The 18735-nt window shown below is 48.2% G+C and overlaps 1 protein-coding gene across 2 annotated transcripts in view; it reads right to left on the reverse strand.

Annotated features, from left to right (window-relative positions):
- Window positions 1-21: 21 nt before the first annotated feature.
- Window positions 22-18735, reverse strand: part of NPTN (neuroplastin) — a 57760-nt gene continuing 39046 nt past the window's right edge. Inside the window, exons 5-9 of one of the 2 annotated variants that reach the window (XM_062612135.1) lie at window positions 13243-13376; window positions 11720-11993; window positions 2661-2670; window positions 1509-1582; window positions 22-1120 (exon numbers count right to left, since the gene is read on the reverse strand). In XM_062612135.1, the coding sequence (XP_062468119.1) occupies window positions 1522-1582; window positions 2661-2670; window positions 11720-11993; window positions 13243-13376 (479 nt within the window). In that variant the 3' untranslated portion in view covers window positions 22-1120; window positions 1509-1521. Of the gene's footprint in view, window positions 1121-1508; window positions 1583-2660; window positions 2683-11719; window positions 11994-13242; window positions 13377-18735 lie in introns of both variants that reach the window. The other variant, XM_062612134.1, reaches the window with a different exon arrangement.

The raw sequence follows: 18735 nt of genomic DNA on the forward strand, positions 1-18735 counted from the left end.
ACACGGTTTTTGGGGGTGTTGTTTTTTTTTGGTCAGTGTTTTATTTTTAAAAACAGGTGAATCCACTTTTTATACATCATTGCACTTCAACAAATACACAGAACACAAGTTCATGCATCTACAGTTACGCACATCATGAGAACCCTGTTAGGTCTATTCCTACAATCTTTAAATCATGAGAACTTACAGTGTCAAACTAAAGAGTATAACTAGTTGCATAGAATATCACCATGCTGTAACATTTCATCATTTAAACAAAACCCAAAAAAAAAAAAGGAAAATTACAAAAGTTTGCCTGAATTGAATGTACAAGAATATGTTGAACACATCAGTGCAAAAGGAGTTGAGAATTTACATGAGTTAACAAAAAAGAAATCATCACTTAAAAAGCAATCATATATATATATTTATAAACTGAAGGTTTTTGTTTTCCACTGCATTCCACCACCACGTCCGACCCTTCTGCCTTTGGAAGTCTGATCATAGGACACCCAAGTCTCTCTCTAGAGGTTAAGCCCTTAAGATACATTACTTCGCCAAGTACCAGCACACTCGAATTCTCTCATCTTTCAGACATACAGTAAGGAATGAAATATCAGCAGCTTAAAAATGAAACACGATTACTGGATTTTGGTTTTACCCCCTCCTCCCCCAAAATATAAATATATACTGTATATATCTTTTCCGTTTTGCTGTACTTTACAAAAAGTCTCACTAGATGGCAGCGGTGCGGTTCAGAGCCCGGTTGAACAGCTACAGGAAGTAAAAAATAGCGCATGCGGGACTCGCCCAACTACCTCTACCGGTTAAATAGATCCAGGAGGGGAAAGAAAGAAAAAGAGGGGAAAAAGAAAAAGAAGAAAAGCAACATTCACAGCACATCAAAGCCCAGAATAGTTTACACCTTCTACACTGAAGCGTTATTAAAATGTATCTGGCTAGGTGATCCTTGCAGAGAGGCTAAATAAGGCATGCTTTAGACAGTCATATCGTTGCTCACTTGAAAAGGAGAAAAATAAATGAAAACAAAATCAGACAGAACTGGAGTTCTAGAACCAAGAGTTCCAACCCTTAAATTTAGCAGGTCATATTGCCATCAGTCTCTCAGAAACTTAAAGCTCTAAAAAAGAAATGAGAAAAGGTGCTAGTCAATGCCCGGCAGTGGTGGGAACGGTTCAAACAGCGTGCAAACAAAGCGCTCAATGAAGGGAAAGTAGAGGCTTCCCGACTGGATTGCTTCTGCGTTTTAACACTGAGTGAGGCAGGGGCTGGGGTTTGTTTCATGAGCAATAGTAGGGATGATGTAGAGCCTGACAGCTTGTGGGGTCTTAAACTACCTGTGTGGTTTGGGATATCTTTGGACAGCAGGGCGCAAAAGGCCAGCACCGTTGCCCGAGCAGCCCACAGTGTTTTAATGCAGGGAGGAGGTCCTGTTACGCACCCCAAGCACTACAGAAAGAGGAGGGTTTAGCCTGCCCATTGCAGAGGTGCCCACAGGTCATACTTACATGATAAGCATTTTTAATTTGTGTTTCTCTGGCGTAAGTTTTTATCTTTATGATTGTTTGTAGAATTGGTTTTCCTGGAGAAATAACAACATAAAAAAATGCACCAAAATCAAGCAAAAGCATAAGAAAAAAAGTCTTTGTACTTCAGTCAAACACCATTGCACCTTTCCTCCTAAGTGGCTAAAGACAATACGTTTAGGCTTTGTATCTTGCCACCTTCTCACCCAGCGCAATTCACCTCACAAGGGCACTGCCAATAGTTCTCCCTTTTCTTTACTGCAACACTAACAACCTAAGGGGTCTCCAACAAGCTGAGAGAGCTGGGCTGGTTCAGCCTGGAGAAGAGAAGGCTCCTTAAGGGGAGACCTGAGAGCAGCTCCAGTGCCTAAAGGGGCTGCAGGAAACCTGGAGAGGGGCTTGGGACAAGGGATGTAGGAACAGGCCAAGGGGAATGGCTTGAACCTGCCAGAGGGGAGACTGAGATGAGCTCTTAGGCAGAAGCTCTTCCCTGTGAGGGTGCTGAGGCGCTGGCACAGGGTGCCCAGAGAAGCTGTGGCTGCCCCATCCCTGGCAGTGTTCAAGGCCAGGTTTGGAGAAGAGGAGACTGAGGGGTGACCTTATTAGTGTATATAAATATATGAAGAGGGAGTGTCACGAGGATGGAGCCAGGCTCTACTCAGTGGCAAACAATGATAGGACAAGGGGTAATGGGTACAAACTGGAACACAAGAGGTTCCACTTAAACTTGAGAAGAAACTTCTTCTCAGTGAGGGTGACAGAACACTGGAACAGGCTGCCCAGGGAGGTTGTGGAGTCTCTCTTTGAATGTCTTCTCTGGAGACATTCAAAACCCGCCTGGACACATTCCTGTGTAACCTTATCTAGGTGTTCCTGCTCCGGCAGGGGGATTGGACTAGATGATCTTTTGAGGCCACTTCCAATCTCTGGCATACTGTGATACTGTGATATGGGGCTTGGAGCAACCTGCTCTAGTGCAACTGGGTAAGCTTTAAGGTCCCTTCAACCCAAACCAGGCTGGGATTCTATGACCAGTAATAACATCACACATAATATCAACCCTGTATCATGTGAACTCCCCTAAACTCTCAGATTAAGCCAAGTAGTATTTTTTTTTTCTGAAAACACACTTACATTGGCCCAGCTGGTTCATCATCTGCAGCAAGAATTCCGGTGTGATCCAGGGAAAGACAAGGAAAGGAAAGGGAGAAAACATAAAGAGAGTCAGTCTTTGCACCGTGCACTGGCCAAGCCGCGAACAGCAAACCGATCTATCTACAGCATTAAAGGCCATTCCACTTGGGAGTGCAAAGGTTCATGGAGCTGCTTGTCTGGATTCAGGGTTTAATGGCAGGTATGTTGCCTCAATGCATTTAGTTAACACTTGGGATGCTGGTCATGAAGAACTGCAACTGTAGCGGACAGATTGTTGCAATATGGTCAAGACTCATCTTGTCCCCAAGTTCCAGTGGTTCAATCTCATAAAAAAATAGATGAGAAGACAAACCAACGATTCAGTTGTAAAATCCTGCTGGTTGTTTGCTTGCATTGATATTGCTTTAATATAGATAGTATTTTTTATAAGCCATTCTTCAACTGCTGAGGGGTAATTACTGGTATATACCTCACAGGGCATATACACCACATGCTCGTCTTCCCCTGGCTGATCCAACCTCTACATATTCCGCTTTCCTCAAGGTCTGATTAGATCGGACTTGGTTAGGAGGAGGTTGGAGGTTCAATACTTGGTTCAAGTATCCAAACGCAGTCCGTGGGCAGCGGCAGGCATCGTGCGTGCATCCGACAGGGCTCAACATGCTGGCAAGAGGCAGGGTCAGGGGTGTTGTAACACCTCCAGACACACCAGCTATGCAAGACACGGCATTGTTCTGCTCGTGTCTCACGGCAAAACTGTTCTTTAAAGAATTGGGAAGAACTCTGCCAATGAGTAATGTTTAACATTAGTGACCAATTGAACTTTGGGGTTTGAATTAGAAACCCCCTTGTTTTGCTCCCAAGCTGCAATATGGAAGGCAGAAGTGCATTGAAACAGCAGTACAAAAATCAATCCAAAAGGTTAACACTCCTGTAGAGGTATTTTGGGGGGACCAATTCAGGACCTGCTGGTTCTGGCACTCAGCAGTTGCTGTTCCCACCTCAGGTTGGAGGGATGTGTCACTGAAGCCTTTAAGAAACTCTCAGCAGGATTCCACAAGGGTGCTTAGTGCACATGAAGCAGGTATGGAAATTACAGTTTCAACAGTGTGGGCATCCGCATGAGCACACGCTAGGAGTAATGTCGGTCAAAGGGGACATTACTCCACCTGTACCTTCAAGGCAACGGATAGGCAAAGCCACTGCTAGCACAGACAGTGACCGGAACAGAAAATAAATACTTCAAAGAAAAGAAAGAACTAACCACAAACCAAGAGCTTTACAGCCAAAATAACACACTAGCGACACACCAGTGTCCACAGAAGTCCATTACCAGCAACAGTACACTACCGGACAAGATACAGAGAGAACTAGGACTAGTAAGGACAACCAGACATCAATGTGCTGTTGTATATACAGTGGAGATATACAGAGACACATCAGGTACTGAAACACAAAGCACAGTAGAGTAAATCTAGAACTTCCTTCTACGAACATCTTTTGCTTCACAAAAGATCTTCAAGCCGGTTGCACTCCGGGTGGGAAGCGCCTCGGCCTGACAGCACCCTCCCTCCCTCCCCTGGTCCGGATGCTGCCGATGCCGCTCTGCACTAGCACTCGGGACCTCGGCTCTCTGACAAGCATCAGACATCTTTGAGTTTGTTTGGCCACACTTCAGGAATACCAAACTGCACCGGGAAGACACAAGCTCCCTCTCACTAGCAAATAACCAGTTCTCCTTCTCTGTTAAAATACTTTCATGCCTGTTGCAGCTAAGTCATTTTGCATGCTTAAAAAACAACTCCATCATGTTTATAAAGGCTGCCACTGGGTGTTTTCCTAACAAAGAGCCAACAAAAATGCTTATTGGAATACTTAAGACTAGAGGGTGGATCACCACCGCTCATCCCTCTCCCATCTGTAACCTACATGGAGATAAAAGAAGCCTGAGGGAAGTTTCTCCGTGCGCTTCTCTCCCAGTCAGGCACTGAACTGCTGGCAAAGCATCCCCAGTACAGTACAGACAGAGACCGAAACCGTAGTGAAACCAGGGGGCAACGGACCAACAGAAAAACCAATACAAAAATCAGACTAAAGAAAGGTTTAAGAGAACAGCAAACTGAAAAACTCCAAATTAGTTGTGAACGTGAATGAAGAAGTTTTGAGGAAAAAAAAACAAAACCACGTGTTAACGTTATGGCTTGTGCGTTGTATAGACTGAAGCGGAGATTAAACAAACTCCAAAGCATGCAGAGCTCTCACTTACCACCAGGTTTTTAAGGGTATGATGCAATTGAAGGGGGGGAAACAAAAACAAAAACAAAAAAAAAAGAAGTCATAGTAACCGACAAGCATCAACGTCACTCAACCCCTCTAAGGCAGGCGAGCTGCTCGCAGGACGGACACCCTATGGCCATTGAGCACGTCCTCCCAGTACGCTGCTGCATTCCAGCCCCTGGGGCTCCCACAGCGCTGCCGGGTGACCGTGTGTAATCCCTCCTTTTGCTGGCATTGCCTTTGGGACTGGGAGGGGACCTGCAGACTCCAAAAACCCAACTGCTGATACAATACAAGAGTTAAACACCCCAACCACCTGAGCCTTCCCTGTGGGCACTGCGCGGCCTGAAACAGCCCGTTTTGGAGGGGCAAGGTTAGAATTTGCTATGGATTTAACGCATCGTGTAACACGTGCAATCAACCCTTCCAGGCAAAAACCATCTGCACATTAAAATCGCAAGGCGATGACAAATCAGGTCTGCTTCAGCTCCTCCACTTGCATGAACTGTCTGGGAATGTAACTCGTGCTTGGGCAGTCAGGGAAGGAGGGTGGTTTGTGCTGCCACCCCCTTTCCTTCAGCCTTAATTTAGGAGGCATTTTACCTGTTGCTCAGTTCTTTTACCCCCTTTGGAAAGCTCCAGGGTTTAGTTTTAACACCAAATTCACTTCATGTAGCCTGGTGCAAGTCCAAAATGAAACATTATCGGGTCCTTCCAGCACTAAAACCCACATTTTTGCATCCAAAGGGACTCTGTGATTGGTGATTTAAAACTTGCAAAGAAACTTCCAGAGAGGAGCTGAGAGCAGCAGCTCCAGCAGCGGCTCTCACACTGGCACATGGCACCCTCAGACCTGCCCTTACAGCTCAACAGCCAACTGGAACGGTATTAAAATGACAATTTGGGGTCACATAAGCAAAAGGAAAAGCCAGCATTAACCCATTTAAGGTTGGCTGCGCTCAAAGGCAGCATCTACCACCACAGTCCGTGTTGGCTTCGGAGCAATGCTCTTCCCTTTGCCTTCATTAACAGGAGTGTTTTGGAGGGAGGGGGAAGAGGCAGTGAACAGAGACACTCGAGCTCCAAAAGGGAATGAAGGCAGAAGCGCATTGGAGACTCTCTGGCCAAGATACTTACACTGGAACCCTGCTCCTCTAACATATCTAGTGCACAAAGGCCCAGAGGAGCCAGGCTGATTAGCACTGTGATATAATGATGCTGGCCCTTGGCAGCAACGTGCCTATCGGATGATTTTCTCCCCTTGAAGAACTTTAGGCATGGGAGAGAAAGGTGCAGGTCGAGGAAAAAATAACCCCCAAATTTCACTTGTTACAAGGCAAAACTGTTTCGGTGAAAACATTTTGTTCTTGGAATTACTTACAGTAATAGCAGGAGCAGGGAAAGTCAAGAGGGAAAAAAAATCAACATTAGAGAGAATGTGGGGATATGGATGGAGCTTCTGCAGAGCCAGAGCAGAAACACACTAATGGCAAGTCTTTGTATTAAGCTGAGAAATGAGAAGGGAAGAATGAAAAAGGACACGTTATAACCCCAGTCACCTCATGGCTTTGAACTAAAGGTCAGAGAGAATATGGATTGTCAAGTAAAAACTGTTCATATTCCTGCAGGGAATGCAGGAAGGAGTTTTTACTTTCTACTTACCCCAGAGCACACCCTTTACAACAGCATCTTTGCTAATATTGGGCTGTTGGATCCAACAAGAGAAAGAAACCCACTTTCTTTAGGAATATTTCATGTACTACATCTGGGTCACGACGGTTGATCGCTACGTCTATCAGAAATAAGCAGCTTAAGCTATACCACAGAGGAATCAAAAGCTATTTGCTTCCTTTTGTTGTCAAGGGAAGCCCAAGCAACTCGCATTGAGCAAAATGCATCAGCAGTCCCCTGCTGAAACCGCTTCCCATCAGGCATGCAGCGACGTGCCAGTGCCTCTGGCCTCCTCATGCCACGGTCATGCAGCTTTCATCACCCAAAGCCATGGGAAGCTGCACGTTCTCCACCCACCCACCCCGGTTTTACACAAAACCTCTGGAATCCCTCTGGAAAACAGGGATGGGATCTGTCTATTGCTTTACCATGTGTAAAGCAGAGGATGCACAAATTCAAGCGCCATCTGCCCTCCCTTCCTCCTTCCAGCACATAATTTGGATGCAAGGGGGCTCACTGCAGTCACCTCCCCTCCCAGGAGGATGAGAATGCCCCTCATCCACAGGTACAACAGCAAGAACCTGCACCAGGCATCCCCAGTGCCACAATTTCTAGTCAGAAACACAGATTTCCTGGGTGCAAAGTCACAAATCTAAATTATGTGAAGGAGGAAACATTAGCAAAGGAGCTACTGAGCAGCCCTGTTCCATGGCACAAAAAGCAAATCCACTCCACACAGAAAGCAAGGTCCATGCAACAAAAAAGCCCCCACCCTGCAGTCAGGAAATGCCAAAGTTAAAGGAGCAGCCTCGCGCTTCCAGCATGGCATTGCTGGAAGGTAGATGGAGGTAACATCTTCTGCAAGGGCAGCAGATCCCTTGGGAAGGGGTCTTGGAACACAGAGCAGCCATTTATCCCCCCAGCCCCTGCCACCCGAGCAGCCTCCCTCTGTGGGGACACAGAAAGCTGAGAAGAGCTGCTCCAACAGAACCAGGTTACCCACCGCTGCCCCCCTCACCAAGAGCTGAGGTAGCGGGCACACTAGGACAGGTAAGTTTTAGCCTGTAGAACATGGAGCTGAGAGAGGGGGAAAGGCAATCCATTCAATTGCCTTGGTTTTGGCTGGCCAGGTGGAGTTCCCAAGCGCTCTGGAAAGCATCCCAGGCACCTTCCAGGAGAGAGGTAATGTTTCTCTCCAAGCTGTTGCATCCCCCACCAGTAACTGGGTGCTTCTGTTTGGCATCAGTTATCCAAAGGCCTTTTTGGCACTTTGTTTAGGCTCACCAAGAAGGTAGAGCCCTCAAGCCTAGCTTGAGAGGCAAGATGAGCCATTTCTGCTGTGGCACAGCTGAGCAAGGTAGAAAGGACCCCAAAGGACTCTGCCTGTTGTTGTTAGCAAAGTCTGGAGCAATCCTGCTCCAGCGTTTGGCTTGGCCTGGTTTTGTCCAAGGAGCTGAGCACAGCACACCCCAAAGGACCGCCTGTAACTCGTGTAGGCTTAGCTAAGCCTGCCCTAGAAACGACATCACCTGGGTTCTGCACGAGGTGAGCGCTCAGCGTGGGCACCAGCATCTCCCAACAAGATAAATGCAGCTCAACAGCATTTCATCCCACACCATCAGCAGCCAGGCTCTGCACAGGCTGCAGGTACCTTTCTACCCTGCCAAATTCCCACTCTCAGCTATAGGAAAGCTCTGAGCTTTCTGTATACAGGGAAGGTACATTTAGCATCACTGATTTTCTTCCCAAAGCTTTTCAAGAAGTCCTTAAAGTGCCCTGAATCAGTCACCTTTGCACTAAGTCTGTGCAGAAACCCTCCCCTCCAGGGAGCCTCACCAGGACAGCCCTCAGCCAGAGGATCCTCAAGGGGACCCTGAACACGGGAGGCACCTTTCCCTCACGTAGCATCTATGGCACCCCAGAGCACTGCAGAGGTGCAAGACCACAGGTACAAAGCTTCCACCCCAGCACTGAGGCTGGTTACTGGTAGCAGACACTGAACGTGGAGGAATGCAGAGCCTGCAGCAGGAGGATGTGCCAAGCCGGGTGACAACGATCAACCAGGCAGTGGTCCAAAGGATCCATCCACAAACACAGCCAGGGGTTTTATGACTCCTTCTACCTGCTATTCCAGAGCAAAGGAAGAATAGCAGAGAAACCTGGGGCTAAAGGAGGTCCGGAGTTATTCCACCACAGGAGGAGAGGGAGTGGAGTGGTGGTGAATGTGAAGGAATCTCAGTGTCTAAGGAAAACATCTGGAGTGGTCCAAGGATGAAATTCACATCCCAGGAAGAGGGGCCTTCAGTGAGGAACTGCTGCTGAGGCTGCCAGGTTTTCCCTGTGGAGCAAGAAGGCACTAACAGCTCGATCACCACTGCTGCAGCAGCTTTGTATTGAGACTGTGGCACAACCACAGCCCTCATCCTTAAAGCTTAAACACATCAAAGCCAACGCTAAAAGAGAGAATTCAGAAAACCAGCTCATAGCTGAGAGATCACGGCTGTTGCCTGATAATTTCTGTATCAAGTAATACAATATGTAGCTTAATACCTGCCCATGTTGCTGCCTCAGCTATAGGCTCACTGATGTTTCCTGCTACTGCTCACTGCAGCATGCGGAGGTGGCTGGATGATTTTGGAAGCAGGGAGTTTCAATTCCACATGATACGCACACCACTGCATTCAAATGTTAACTTTGGCATTTCATAACGAGGTATTGAGAATAAGAAAATGAAGACTAGCCCACGTAAAACATCCAAGGGTGGAGATCAGCAGATAATCCAGGGCTTCTCACAGATGCATTTGTCAAATGCCCCTGCTTGTAGGGTGTTGCCCACCACGGTATCACAGAAAGCTTTAAATGCCTTTAAGGAAAATGCTAGAGTATCCAAGGGAAGGTAGGACTCAAGTCAGCCTCCAGCTGAGAAGATGTTATGCCAATCGTGTCTCTTCATCCAGGCAAACTTAATACACAGGTATTGACTGTGATATTTAGGACTGGATTTTGTCCTCCAAGAAAGTGAGCAGAGACAACACATGCCCATCACAGAGGTGCATCACTCTCCAAGACTCAAGCTTAGCTGCCTGTAAACTACCAGCAGACCGAGCAAGCAAATATAGGAACCTCAGTTACTTGGCTCATCATCTTGGACTCCTCCGTCAGAGATGGTGAGCCCAGACCCCTCAGGCACCCAAAGAGCAGCCAAACCAGCCAGGAAAACTTCAGCCTTTGGAACTAACAGGTAGGAACCTCTTCACCTCCAACATGTGCTTAACCGTGCCACCAGGGCAGCTGCACTGCGATCCAGTCGAGGCAAAGCCAATTTCTGTTGGCTTAAGGCCATTTGAGGCTGCCTGCAATGCTCACATTCCAACCTGGTATCTTTGGTCTGGTCCTGGGGACACCACAGCAGGTGAAATTTGGGAATGCAGGGAGCTATGAACAGCCACCAACAGAGAGGTGAGATCCTCTCTGGCCATCCAAGCCAGGCCAACGTAGCACAGCACCATGGGAGATGTGCAAGAGAAGATTCAGACTGTCCTTCTGGAAGTTTTCTGGGCTGGTTGAGAGCCACTCTGAGGACAAAGTGCTGCAGTAAAGCCCTCAGCGCCTGTGAAGCTGTTAGTTATGCAGAGGAACATGCACGATGCAGCTTTTGTTGGATACACACCTAGACCAGAGTCAATGCATGCTCTGTAAGCAGTTAGTAAATGCTACTCAAGAGGTTACAATCAAAAGCCAGTTTCCTCTAGGTATGCACTACTTAAAGACAGTGTTTTGATCTGCTACAGAAGTCATCCAAGCCTCAGCCATTCTTGAAATATTAACATTTATCATCTGTTTGAGGAGATTTGGGGTTTTTTTCATTCTCTGAAACGTAGCTCAGGAACCTTGAAGTTGGTTTTGTCCAAACTTCAGAGGCAGATGCTGGGTTCAGCAGCTCCCCCAGGGCAAATGTCATGCTGTGTTAGCACACACACCTTGTGCAGCTCCACAACAACTAGTCACTGCTGCACAAGCTACAACACAGCCGCTTTTGGAAGTCGTCTACCATGCTGGAGGGCTCCTCCAAGCCAGGAAGCCACTAATGACTCAGTGCTTCCCCTGTGGATCCAGCACCATGCCCTCTGTGTACCCTGAAGCGCCTGCTCCGTTACTTGTTCCAACAGCGCAATGGTGTACCAGAGCTTCCCACAAGGATCACTGGGGAGGGTTTCTTGATAAAAACAGGTTCTCTTCACAAAAATGAGCAGCCTGGTGTCACATTAATGCCTGGTTCTCAATGTGCTTCTTCCAAGTACTCCTTTGAGCCTCAAACTGCCCCTTCTCCCTTGCTTTAAAGGGGAAGTTGTGCAGAAACAGCTCGAAAATGAAACAGTTATTACTTGTATTTCTGTACTAAACACAGTTTAACTCATCAGTGCTACTGTTAAAGCTGATAATTAAAACCTAAGCTTTAGAAATGTAACTCAGTGGCCGTTACAATTAGATATAGTTTCCAGAGCATTACTGAAGTACAAATTCAGTTACACACCAAAATAAGAGCCCCCACTCTTCTAACATTAAAAACATGGTTTATTTCTGAAGCATCTCTGCAGTCCCAATCCCTTTAAATGTGTTTCCTTACAAAACCTGCCCAGTGTCCAATGCAGATGCCACATGGAAGAGGGAGGGCCATCAAGGATTAGCGTGTTCCTGGCTCTCTCCCTGTTCTGCCCTACACTCCTTAGGACTGGTGTTTAGGGCTTCTCAGGGCTGCTATAGCAGGGAAGAGACAGAAGCAGGAGACCCCTCATGCAACAAAAGCTTTAAAGACATGGAAATCCCCACCCCCCCACCCCCCAGTCTGTGATGTGCAGGATATTCAGTGTTAGGTCTTCACAGACTTTACTTGCATCCCCTGCACGTGCTGGGCTTAATCTAATGTCTGGAGAGGGAAGAGGTGAGAAAGCAAAGAGCTCAGAGCTGACCCAACTGGGCTGCTGATCCTTCCTGCCACAAAGCCCCGCTCCATCCTGCTTCCACAAGTTCACTGTGCCTTTGGTTGGGGTTTTGGTCTCCTCCTCACAAGCGGCTTTGAGCACACTTACCGTCTGGGACTTCATCCGGCCGCTTCCTTTTCTCATAGATAACTATGATGACAACGAGGATAACAATCTCTGCCAGGATGCCCAGAAAGGGCCAGAGGGGAGCCAAGTGGCTGCGGACACGCAGGATGGTTGTGACCGAGACCGAGCCGACCTGGTTGGTTGCGTTGCACTGGTACTCGCCGGGATCCTCGTTTATCTGTAGGTTTGTGATGCTGAGCTCAGTGTAGTTGTCTTTGTTTAAAATAAAGAATCTGCCCGAGGAGTTGTTGATGTCCTGATGGAAGGGGAAAGGTGGAAAAGAGCAAGAGCTTTAGCAAGTTCTGGTGCCTTTTCTTTTCTGTCATGGAAACTAGAAGAGGTTTGAGGGGTTCTTGCAAAGAGACTGGTCCGTAACACAAGAGGAAAGCCCACCACTAGTGTTTGTCCTGGGTCTCTCACTAAAGTGAGCTATGCTGCAAAGCCACAACAAAGAAATGCACCCAGGGCAAAGAGGAAAGCCACCAGTACCAGGTCAGATTATTCTACGCCACATTAGGCACGGTTTGCTAACCAGTTCAGGTATGATGGCCCTAACAGCATTTTGCCTTTGCTGTTTTTAAAAGAAACAGGCATTCTCACAGATCTGTGGTCAGGGACCTCAGGAATGTTCAGAGAAGCTCGAATTCAAGGCCCCACATTCCTTCTACAATTCCAGAGTTGCTTACACGTAAAGAATTTAAAAGAGGGACAAAACTTGGACCAAGTATGGATGTGTGATCTTCCCAAAGCTTCACCTTGGATCAGTTCATCACATAGCTTCACCAGCCAGAGCAAGGAGAACCTGCACCCCACCACAGGGAACTGGCAGTGCTCACTACATCACCCATATAGAACTGCCCCATTCAAATGTAAGCTCACTCTTAACATTGAACAATCAACCCCTACCTCTTACTTACTTCACATCTTTCTTCATCTATCAATCAAATTGCTACCTCTCTGGCAGATCATACAGTGATATAAAAATAGGTGGGCTGAAGGATTTAGCAACTTCCAGCTTCTCTTCTGCTATTCCAACTGCTCGTCCAACTCTCTTGCTCACTAGATCAGTTGCTACATGGAAAAATACAATGACTTTAACACTAACAGGTATCACTGCCACATCCTCGGGTTAAATCTTAATTAAATTAAATCAAATCCAATCTTTTCCAGTAAAACAGTTTGAGAAATTTACATCCAACTGCATTTAAGTCCCATTTCCTGACTCACATCTTGCCATTTGTAGCAGACACCCTGAATATCGTCTCGTTCTGCACAGTGCTTGACTTTACCCAGCAGCAATGCAACGAGCGACTCCATTCACACCCCAGCAGAAATACCCCTTCTGCACGTGCCGCTGCTGGGAGGTTCCACCTTCACTCACCAACGCTTCTGAGGAACTGCGTTTGGAGAAGGCACCTGAAATAACACAGCCCTAGCCCAAGGTGCTCGCTTCCCTCTTTACCAGGGGCTCTGGCAGGCTTTGTCCGACACCTCCGTTCTCTTACCTCAAACACACCATTGACCTTCTTGCGCCAGACCCACTCGGGGTGCGGGAAGCCCACGGACTTGCAGTACATCAGTGCCTCCTGCCCCTCGTTCTTGTTTTCGCTCCGCTTGTGGCCAGTGATGTCGGGAATAGCTGCAAAAGGGAAGGAAAAGCTCCGTGTTTACAAGCTGCTCATTAAAGACAGAGTTATTTTAAGCCTGGAGAAGCTGAACAGAAAGTAAGTGACAAGTTCCCTGCGTGCTGTTCCTTTCCCACACTGAGCCTATGCTGCAGGAGAAAAACTGCAAGTCCCATGCGACTCCAAGCAGCCCCTCAACTGAAGAGCTGTGTCCTCCAGGTTTGGTTTGCCAGGCAAATTGATGGGCAGGGGAAAAATCTCAGCATCAGACTCGAGTTCTCTACCAAAAGCCTACAAAAGTTAAGACAGCCCAGCCCTTCCCCTGTGCAGGAAGCTGAGAAACACCTCCATCTCCCTCCCCAGCGCGCAGGAGGTCCCTGCAGTGCCTTCAGCTTTGAAAGAGCTGACAGCGATTCTGGTTACAACTTGCTCACCACGTCAGGACTTTGCACTGATACTGTCTGAACATGAACTTCGGAAAGCTGACTCAAGCGATTCTCCCCCTTGCAACAGGATTTTGGCTTTGCTCCACAGACACACTGTGACTTTTCACGCCTGTTACGCCTTACAGCAACACTACTCCTGGGTACCTGTGATGCAGCAGAAGTCAAAATCCCTCCAGCACAGCATCCTCTCATTCAGCCTATACACAAACCCATATATTCTAAGGAGAGTTGCAGGTGAAGCTGGGCAATTGCAAGCAAAACGCAGCCCTGAACATCAGCAGAGGGTCTTCTGAAGTCATTGAGTGATGCCTGGGGCAGCCTCACGAGAGATTATGCTGGATCAATGGCTGCCCGAGCTGAACCTTCGCTGAAGCAGATGGCTCCAGTGCTGTAGTGAACACCTTTAAAGCCCGGTCAGTCACTTTCTAGCTGGCTAATGGTGTCACACGTGGCCTGCTGTGTGATCGCAGGGCACTGATCTGTTAATCCAGCCAAAGCCCGATCCCAGTGCTCCAGGAAAAGACCCCCAGGCACCAGGATGTATTACACAGGTCTGTTTGAGCAGCGCTGCCTTCGTGCCCAGCAGCCCCTACACACAGGGAGGGAGCACAGCTTTGTGGCAGCTTATCTGCAGCTGCAAGCTAAAAGGGTTCAAGCAGTTGCATTTCACAGTTGCAGCAATGAAAACTGAGCAACCCATCTTGTGCAATGAGCCAGCATCAGCTGAACCTGCTCCTCCCCCAGGCTGCAGCACAACCCTTCAGGAAAGATGTTTGGCACGTTTAAATGCTAAAGGAGTTTTCATCTTTCAAGGGCTTTCCAATGCAGAAGGCATCCCATGCCATGCTCCTGCAAGAGTCTTTCTGGACTGAAATGCAGCTGACTGATAACTCAGAGGCAGAATTAAGCTTCTGAGTGACGGAAGAATCCTGGTTGTAAGAACACTTCAGCTGCAGCATTCCTTAGTGTGTGTGTATTCACCTGAAAGCCACCATCAGGAGAGGCTGATGGAGCCAGGCTTCTCTCAAAACAGGATTTCCAGCACACTGGGAGCTTTGCAGAAGCTGTGACCATTGAGCATGTAAAGAAGCCCATGACACACTTGCTGCTTGGAGCATTATCAACTCTTCAGCTGAATTTAAGTGAACACCTTTTCAGCAGTGAGGTGACAAAGAGCTCATTACCTAAACAAATCTTATGGTTGTATCAGCCCGTAAAGAAGAAGGGGAAGGAAGAACTTGATCCAAGTCTACCCAAGCAAATAGCAGCTTTGCTAACATGCAATATACATGATCATCTAGGCAGAGCAAGGGATGAAGCTAGACAAATGCTGACTAATTCCAAGATGATGCTGGCCATAACCATGATATGTAAGAACAAGGCACAATGTTCTATCCATCTTTACGGGTACCTAATGATGTATTCATGCACACATCAGACAAAAGTACTGAGACACATAAAACATGGCCTGAAGACACCAGATCATAATAATTCTCTGCTCTTGTGCAAAAAGAAGCTGCCAGGGAGAGAAACCGAAGCAAGCTGGACAGCACAGTCTGTACTTGCTAAATGAGCCCATACTACCTGTGCCTACAAGAGGCAATAATACCAGGAGGAAATTAAGTTTTCAAGCTGAAAATCAATCAGCCTTGGGGTTGAGTGCACTGCATTACACATCCCGAATACTGAGCTCCGATATGCACCTGCAATGTCCTTTCAAACCACTGCCAGCAGCCTCCAGAGCATTTATTCCATGAGATGGTGGTTCAACAAGAAGTGAATTTCTCCTCATCACTGACTGAGAGGCTTCATCTCTTCCTTGCCAGGCTTGGAAAGCTCCCTTAGGCACAGAGCCAGCCCCGGGACCTCCCCATGGTGGTTGCTTACTTGGGGCTGATACTCAGAGACCTCACCCAGCCTAAGGAAAATGCAAGGCTGGAGGCAGCAGAGCACAAGAGACAGACGGAAGGTGGCACAGTGACAGTCCCCAGAGAGGCACTGGCGGGCTGTCAGAAGCCATCACAAATTACCCCCATTAGGAAAAGAAGAAATAGGATTCATCAGCTTAAAGCTGAAGCCCCACACAGTCTCCATCTGTCATTTGTCACTGCCACCTCCCAGCAGACAGCGGAGTCAGAGCAGAACCTGGCAGGGGAATAGGGCGCAGGGAGCGCGCTGCGGCTGGCCCACTTCTTCGCTAAAGCTGCTGACAGATAAAGAGGGAAAGCTTTCTAGGACATGTGAACTTGCACTGCACTGCAGCCTCACCCCACGCTCCCCGGCAGCCCGCAGGTAACCATGCGCCGTTAAGAGGAGCCCATCTCCCCCAGGTCACCCCAAGGAGAGCACAAGTGACAGGAACACATCCTGCTCTCTCCTCCTGGGCGCAGTTCTGCTGCAGCCGGTTCCAGCTCTGCTGGGACAGGGCCTATTTCTGTCCTCGCTCCGAGGGGAGTGCCACAGGGAGTATTCATATATCCAGGGCACGATGCTAGCCAGCTTCTAGTTCTGGCTGAGACATTAATGCAGCGCTTATTCTACCCAGCTGGCTGGGTTCTGCTGTACAGACTACAATTCACGTATCACTGGCAGCTGACCTCAGTCAGATTTAGCAGCAGTGATGTTTGCTGGGGAAGCTTATCAAGTCAAGCTCCTTCTGACACCTTCCTGCTCCAGTGCCAGTAATGGATAAAGCACGGAATGAAGCAGGTTTTGTTCAGGAAGGATTTAGATTTCCCTTCAGCTTTTAAGCAGCAGAATCCACATCTCTGTTCATATCCAGCTGGCTGCCGAGACGTGGGCACAACATGCTACGTCAGCTCCGGCAGCAATGAACCCAAGCAACGGCCCCGATAAAAGGCAGCAAGGGTTTCATTCTTACGTTGTGAAACAGAGAACGTTGGCAGTTTGTTTGCCAGGGCCCATGGAAGAGCAAAAAGAGGGGCAGTTTCAATTAACTGCTCTCAAAAATCCCCAATAAATACGGATTTAGCCATTCTGACACATCAGAGCGAACTTCTGAGAAGCATCAGTGCTTTGGATAGCTCTAAACTGAATCACAGCAGAAAGCAGGTTTGTGCCAGAGCTTGCTTTGTCTTACCACAATGTCATTTCTTCATATCGAGGAGCTATTCAGCCCTTAATTTGCAGCTAGTTTCAGGATATGGTACCAGCATTACTAATACGTGTAACACCTCCAAACCATGGCCCAGTTAACAAAACCTCTGCAAGTTTTCCCATTAACAGACTAAATTAAAGCAAGGGCAGAAGCACCTAAAAATATGATGGTTTATGGGTGCCCCAGTAAAAGGGCTCTGGAACCTTTCTTTTCTGTGTTGTAGTTTGTATCCCTGACTAACTTCATAGCCTGGGCAGGGAGCTGAGGCACCAAAGGTTCTGCAGGGAGAACGTGATGTGCATTTTCTGTGCAATGCCTTAGACCACTCTAAGATGCAGCTGTGCTAAGAGAGCATCTGATTTATTAATGAGTTTCTGGGCCAGTGCTGTGAAGCTGCAGCAGAGGTTTGTGAAGAGAGCCAAGGGCCAGGAAACCAGGATCTTCCAAGAAATACCCACTGAAATAGCCACTCGTTTCCCAGCACACTGCTTGGGCTGGAGCCAGAATGAAAGCGGGTAAGTAACATTCCACGCGCAGGTATCACGTGTGGAACAAGAGCCCAGCTCAGCTGAGCCTGGGGAGGGGTTAAAAAGCTGGTTTATATCTCTCCAAAGCAGTGACTGGGACAGGGCTGAGCACTTGCTGTCACTGGGAAACCAACACCAACTGGGGAGGATACAGGTAAAGGTGAAGTGAGCACAGAGGAGGCCATGGAGATGCTGGGATGCACTGGAGCAGCTCTGCTCTGGAGCCAGGCTGGGGCAGCCTGGGGAAGAGAAGGCTCCTTAAGGGAGACCTGAGAGCAGCTCCAGTGCCTGAAGGGGCTGCAGGAAACCTGGAGAGAGGCTTGGGACAAGGGATGTAGGGACAGGCCAAGGGGAATGGCTTTAACCTGCCAGAGGGGAGACTGAGATGAGCTCTTAGGCAGAAGCTCTTCCCTGTGAGGGTGCTGAGGCGCTGGCACAGGGTGCCCAGAGAAGCTGTGGCTGCCCCATCCCTGGCACTGTTCAAGGCCAGGATGTCCCTGTCCGTGGCAAGGGGTTAGAACTGGATGAGCTTTGAGGTCCCTTCCAACCCAAACCAGTCTGGAATTCTATGAAAATGAGCGAGGGATGAGGAGGGAAGTCAGAAGATTCCCTTGATGAGATAATGGCACAAAGGCATTGCAGGAAGAGGCACTAAAAGGCTCTGCTTCTCCAGGTGCATGGGAAGAAGGGAGTCTTTGATGGGAAGGCAGGGTGGAGAGGACAGCTGCCCTCCATCAGTCATACTACATACATCAGCATCTTCCTTGATGTTCCTGCTACTTAAAGGGCATGTTCTTCCCCATCCAGTTCTCACTGCTGCTGCTGCGCACCAGATGATGGTCTGGAGTATCAGAAGACACAAACCCATTTCCTCCTCCTTCCCCAAGATCTTCATAAGAGCAGAAAGACTGCAGAGGCAGAATTCCTCAGGCTTGTAGCTCACTGGTTATTTTCCTTTCTTTTAATCTTCATGTTTCCAGAGCTCTGGCATCACACGGCAACAGCACTGCAGGTATTCCCACTGCGTGGCAACGGCAATTCCAAAAGCCTACCTCCAGATGGGGAGCAGGCAGCCCAGTGCCTGGCAGGAGCATCATCACTGCTTCTGCTGGAAATAGCCCCATCACACACCACAGCCTGGCTACCTGCAGTGCTCCCAGCCAGCCAGCTCTGCTGCACGTGGGGACAAGAATCCCTGTTTTAAGGCAGAAGCTCCCTAATATCACCATTTGCTCAGGCTGTCGTTTCAGGCTTAGAGCTGCCCTCACACAATGCCCCTAAC

Source organism: Pezoporus occidentalis, unplaced genomic scaffold (assembly GCF_034315485.1).
Source record: "Pezoporus occidentalis ecotype Australia unplaced genomic scaffold, CSIRO_AGI_Poc_V1 ctg159, whole genome shotgun sequence".
NCBI lineage: Eukaryota > Metazoa > Chordata > Aves > Psittaciformes > Psittacidae > Pezoporus > Pezoporus occidentalis.